The sequence below is a fragment of the Mustela putorius genome, unplaced genomic scaffold (genome assembly GCF_011764305.1).
Source record: "Mustela putorius furo isolate JIRA1106 unplaced genomic scaffold, ASM1176430v1.1 tig00000228_pilon_pilon_pilon, whole genome shotgun sequence".
NCBI lineage: Eukaryota > Metazoa > Chordata > Mammalia > Carnivora > Mustelidae > Mustela > Mustela putorius.
Window position 1 is genome coordinate 19,700,062 of NW_025421322.1, and position 6,000 is coordinate 19,706,061.

General features: G+C 44.2%; 1 protein-coding gene across 1 annotated transcript in view; it reads left to right on the plus strand.

Annotated features, from left to right (window-relative positions):
• SLC30A8 (solute carrier family 30 member 8) overlaps nt 1-4,212 on the plus strand; it is a 36,315-nt gene extending 32,103 nt beyond the window's left edge. Inside the window, exons 7-8 of the mRNA XM_004743475.2 lie at nt 2,041-2,175; nt 3,510-4,212. Of these exons, the coding sequence (XP_004743532.1) occupies nt 2,041-2,175; nt 3,510-3,655 (281 nt within the window). The 3' untranslated portion in view covers nt 3,656-4,212. The remainder of the gene's footprint in view (nt 1-2,040; nt 2,176-3,509) is intronic.
• Nucleotides 4,213-6,000: the final 1,788 nt, after the last annotated feature.

Here is a 6,000-nt window from a genome sequence, read left to right on the forward strand (position 1 = left end):
CATGAACATGAGAATCGGATGTCCCCCTTCTCTATCTGGCCTTAGCAATGGTTCTTAACCTCTCTGACTCCCAGTTCCCTCTCTTCCAATTAAATAGGAATTGTGACACTGATAATTAGCTATTAAAGTCCTTATAGCTATTAAGTAAGCTAATCATTATGAATACAGTACTTAGCCGAAACCTTGACATATGGTAGTTTCTCAATAAAGGTACGTTATTATCATTGCACTACAACAATGTCAACCATGACTCCATACACATTCTATGGCTAATCTAAGAAATCTTTTAATTTGTTTCTAGTGCCCTGGGCTTTGTGCAGCTCACAGAGTAAAAGAACATGCTCTTTGCTACCTCCATTAAATAATATGAAGTGGGATTAAACTAAACTCAAACTGTATTAGCCCCGAGAACGAAATCCCCATGAGCAAGGTTTTTAAACACTGGAAAAGGAGAGTTAAGGATTCCCTATTCCTTTAAGTGAGCTGTTCTTGAGTATCTGTTTATTTCAATCCTTTGGGAAGCTTTTTAAAATACTTATGCCCAGGCCCCATACACAGAGACTCTGATTTAACTGACTCAGGTGGGGCTGGCTTTGATGTTTTTTTAACACGCAGCCAAGCTTGAGAACTACTGCAAGGTAGAGCTGCCCAGTGGTTCATAAATGTTAATGCAATGGTTCTCAGATTTGGCTGTGTGTTAGGTACCAGATGGGCTGTAACAACAGTGATGCTTCATCTTATCCCCAGAGGATCTGACTTAATCAGTCTTGGGTGTACCCTGGTAATCAGGATTCCTAAAATCTCCTCTGATGATACTAATGTGCCTTCAAGGTGGAGAGCCACTTTGAAAGTGTGTCGATTTCAGACCCTCACCCATAGACATTTTCTTTGGGACGACTGGAATGGAGCTAAGGCATATTTATTTTTAAGAAACATAGCAGGGGTTTGTGTTGTGTATATATGATTGAAGTGGAAGCTAAAAGGTAGTCCTCCTTAGAAATCTCTTCTACAGCATCCTCTTTGGGTCATCGTTAGTTGGCAGGGATTTATTTATTGCATCAACTGGCTTTATCAGTATTATGCTGGTTGGGCTGATCTCCCCCCGCCCACCCCCCAAAAACGTACATTAAACTGCTGTGTTCTATAATTCTAACTCACCATTGGCCCGGCTTCTCTCTATCCAAAGCAAGGACACTTACACTTTCATATCCTCTCATCTTCCAAATGACAGTCCTTGCAATGTCTGAAAAAAGTGATCTTTCTGCCTTGTGATTTCACTAAGGCCGGAGGATCCCCAGTTCCTGCGACCTGAAACAATAGCTGATTGGCTGACAGCGTCCCTACCTTCCTCTCTGCCTCCACCCCATTCCTTTTGAAGCAAGGATGATGTCAAATTCTTCTATTATAAGATCCGGACATTAAACCCTGACTAATGCACCTAAATCAATAACAATTCTATAAACTGAATAATAAGGTGGCATTATAATGTTAGTATCAACTATTAACACAATTCAGTAAGTGACCCATTGGATAACCACTATTTACACAGCATTCCAAGTGTACAAAGAACCAACATTTTCCCATTTGCTCCTCAAAGAACTCAAGTGTACCTACTGCTCTTACCAGCCCTATTTTAATCACAGATGTGCTGAGGATCAGAGAAGTTCCAAGATTTCAGTAAATTCATGGTAGTCATGAATGCTAACCTGAAATTCTTTGATACCAAGTCCCACGTTTCTTCATTTTGCTTTCTAGAGTGTATGCAAAGATCATTAGAAAAAGCTCAGTTAGTTTAATAACACACCCTGAAAACAGAGAATGATTACTATGGTTGGGTATTGCATAGTAAAGTCTGCAAACGTTCTTTGATGTCAAACTCTTTGAGTCACATGAATCTGAATCGTAAGCATCTGAAGTAAAAAACCAGAGAAAGGGGGGCACATTGATATTCTGGAGCAGATTTTGTGGCCCTATCTAGCCATGTAAATGAGCTGTACTTCATTAAATAAGGAGCAGCCCCCCTCCCTTTCGTCCTGTCAGGGGTGCCCAAGAACCTGACTTACGATGGGGTGAAGGAGCGCATCTGGGCGGTGGACGGAGTGGAGTCGGTGCACGGCTTGCACATCTGGTCTCTAGCCATGAACCAAGTGATCCTCTCGGCTCATGTTGTTGCAGGTCAGTGCATTCCTTAAACACCCCGCCCGAGTTCAGTCCTCGTCCCATAAGCTCAATAGTTCCCCTCCTTTTTGTAGAGCTGCCCTTAGTGTCCCCTGCCTACCAGAACAACAGTAGAGTGTTTTCTTTTACCAAAGGCCTTTGAAAACATTCCTTGTCAATGTTACTGTAGCAACAATACTGAAGGCAACCCCTGAGGGTAGCCGGTAGAATAAATGGTTTAAATGCCTCCCAGACTTCAAGGTCTTAGACTCTGAAAATTAGACCTCACCTGTTTGACTTGGTGTCCAATCAGTTAAATAACGGCTGAATTCAACAATAAATCTTCATTGAATATCTCCTGTTCTAAGATGCTCTGCCTATCACAGAAGATAAAAAGGGGCCGGAGCCATGGGTCCCCTCCTTAAGGTTCTAACAAGCTAAGAGATGTGCTAGCAGGGTTTAATGGCGGTTCCTCTCACTGGATGGTTAGACATTCTGTGATCATGGGAGATAATTCTTAAGATGTTGGGTTTATTTTAAAAACCATTTTCTCAGGTAGAAGGTGATTTGTTCGTTCTGTGTCCTTGGGCTGGGGACATAGGCAGTGGGGGAGAGGTGGCGAGGGCCTCCCTCCCTGCCTCAGGAGACAGCTCAGGCGAAATGGTATGTCAGGCAGCTAACACATAACTCAAGAAGTCAGAGGCAGGCCCCGGCAATGACAGCAACAGGCATTTGAGGACTCTGCTTTCTTAGACAACCTCATCTCTGCTGAGAGGCTCAGATCTGGCTACCGGTAATTTATAGCATCCGCGACACCAATATTTCACTGCAGATGGAAGAGTCTAGTAAACAATCAGGTTACTATGGAGGGAACCTGACAGCTTCTTGATACATTTTGGGACAAGAGGAAAGATGACAGTGAGGTTACTGCTCTAAGAAGAATCTGGGGGGAGCTCTAAATGTTCCCATAATATAATGTTGATGAGATACAAGGGCTACAACCCCAGAGATCTCTGGGAACTGGTGGAAAGGGATGTATGAGAAATAAACAGGTTTGTGTTACCTTTCTTCAGGCCTTATCTTCCCTTCTATGCTCAGCTGCTAAGTGTGCCAGACCCCAGAGAGAACTGTGGGAGAGTTCCCATAGTGATGGGTACTTTGCTGCACTTGAACTTCAACATTTTGTCTGTGCGAATGGTGCTGATTGTCAAAGCCAATATGGCTTCTTCTGAGTGCTCTGCTTATGTCCCTCCCCATCGCGTCCAAGACAAAGTACTTGAAGGGGGGGAAATGGAGCAGTCACCCAGGTGTGTGCAATCAGTGCCCATCTCCCCGTGGTTCTTTCTCAACAGCAGCCAGCCGTGACAGCCAGGCCGTTCGGAGAGAGATTGTTCAAGTCCTCAGCAACAGCTTTACGGTGCACTCACTCACCATTCAGATGGAATCTCCAGCCGACCAGGACCCCGACTGCTTTTTCTGTGAAGACCCCCGGGACTAGCTCAGTCACAACGTCAACCGTTCGGTTTCGACGGGCCCCTATATGCTGCTCTGCAGTTTCCAACACAGAAGAAAGAAAGAACCAAAGGAAGAGGTTTGAGAAAGTCATGATACAGTCCAGTGCACATTTCATCCTTCTTCATTGAGCTCCGCCCACCGTAAATGAAACTCCAGTGAGATTCATCAGCCAATTGGATCATCAACTCATGGGTGGCTGTGTTCAGTTACAGGAATGTGTGTACAGCCTGTCCCTGACTGGGGCTGAAATAATGGCTGTTTGTAACTGGAGGCACTAAAAAGCTAGCCTCCCTTCAATAATGCATCCTGAGGATGAGTGGGTAAAGCTGAAGTCGGGAAAGTCTTATTAGGAGTTGGCCCCTGGGAATTCTCCCAAAACGTGCGAAGCAAAAGAAGAGTCAAGTTCAGGGGGACTCTGGAGGTCTCAGACCACACTATAAATTGACTCTCTCACGCAGTCTAATATGATTGGGAGCAGTACCTTTGTGCTTCCTACTCACATCACTATTCCCTAAATGGGGTTAGAAAGGTCCTCTTTCCCTTTTGCTTCCAAATTATGTTTTAATATGTCTGAAACTAAGGGCACCGGGGTGGCTCAGTGGGTTAAAGCCTCTGCCTTCAGCTCAGGTCATGATCTCAGGGTCCCAGGATCGAGCCGAGCATCGGGCTCTCTGCTCCGTGGGGAGCCTGCTTTCTCCACTCTCTCTGCCTGCCTCTCTGCCTACTTGTGATCTCTGTCAAATAAATAAATAAAATATTTTTTAAAATGTCTGAAACTATTGAATGACATTTTGCTTGTCTGTATAAAAGCTCCGGACAGATGAAAAATTATGAAATTGTTGCTTTTTGAGTGTCTTCCTGTAGTGTGACCTAATAAGAAAACAAGGAGGCACAGAACATCAGGGTTCTTATCCCAGGTCACCTGGAAAATAATTTAGTCAAAGAATTAAGAACTCTCAGGTCTTCAATAATATTGTTGGAGTCCCAGCTACTGCCCAGATATTATACTAGGCTATTTAGATGTGTCACCTCATTTTATTTGAATGCCAACATTAGAAAGTTAGAATTAATGCCATTATTGTATAGCTAAGGACATAGGCTCACAGAGGTTAAGTACCTCAACCAATGTCATTTATTTGCTCATTCATTCAATGTGGGCTATGGACTTGGTGAATTATGTCAATATGGCCTTTGTGTTTGTGGAGTTCCTTCCCTTTTGTAGGGGAGACAGGCATTCCACCAGTAACCACCAAGAACGTCCTACGAATAGTGGCAAGTCATGAGAGAATAGAGCCTGGTTTAGAATGGGGCAAGTCAGTGGAGAGCCTGTCTGAAGAAACAGCATCCAAGTTGAGACTTCAATAGGCAAGTAGGTGATAGCCAAGTGAATTATAGGAGGAAGTACATTCTGGAAGAAGCAGGAGCATGAGTGAACACCAAGGAGAAAGAACTTGGTGCACGGGGGGAAATGAGAAGGCCCTTGTGGCTAGAGGGTGCGTAAGGGTAAGGGATGCATTAAAAAAAAACATGGAGGACACGAAGGAGGAGAGAGGAGCAAGTGCGGTTGGCGAGGCAAGATCCTCTCATTCGGAGTCATTGATTGTATCATTCTATGCTTCCAGCACTGACTGTAACTCACTACCTGGACACAGTAAGGTAAAATAAAAGATGTGCAGGCCTACGTCTTGGAAATCCTGAGTCAGTGGATCTGCTTTGGAACCTAAACTTTTTTTTTTTTTTTTTTTAACAAACCCAGAGATAGTCTAAAGATTATCTGGAGTCTAAAAGAACTTTAACAGGGGTACCTGGGTGGCTCAGTTGTTAAGCATCTGCCTTCAGCTTGGGTCATGATCCTAGCGTCCTGGTATATGGAAGTTATACTCATGTTACCTATTAATTTCTTTACATTTTATTTATTTAATTGACAGAGAAAGAGATAGTGAGAGAGGGAACACAAGCAGGGGGAGTGGGAGAGGGAGAAGCAGGCTTCCCACTGAACAGGGAGCCCGATGGCAAGGCTCGATCCCAGGACCCTGTGATCATGACATGAGCCAAAGGTAGACACTTAATGACTGAGCCACCCAGGTACCCTTACCTGTTAATTTTTTTTTAAAAGATTTACTTATTTATTAGAGAGAGAGCGCGCACACGCACACAAGTGGGAGGGGCAGAGGGAGAGGGAGAGAGAAACTCAAGCACTCTACATTGAGTGTGGAGCCTGATGCAGGGCTCAATCTCAGGGCCCTGAGATCACGACCTGAGGAGAAACCAAGAGTTGGACGCTTAACCAACTGCACCATGCACGTGCCCCTGCCTGTTTATTTTTAT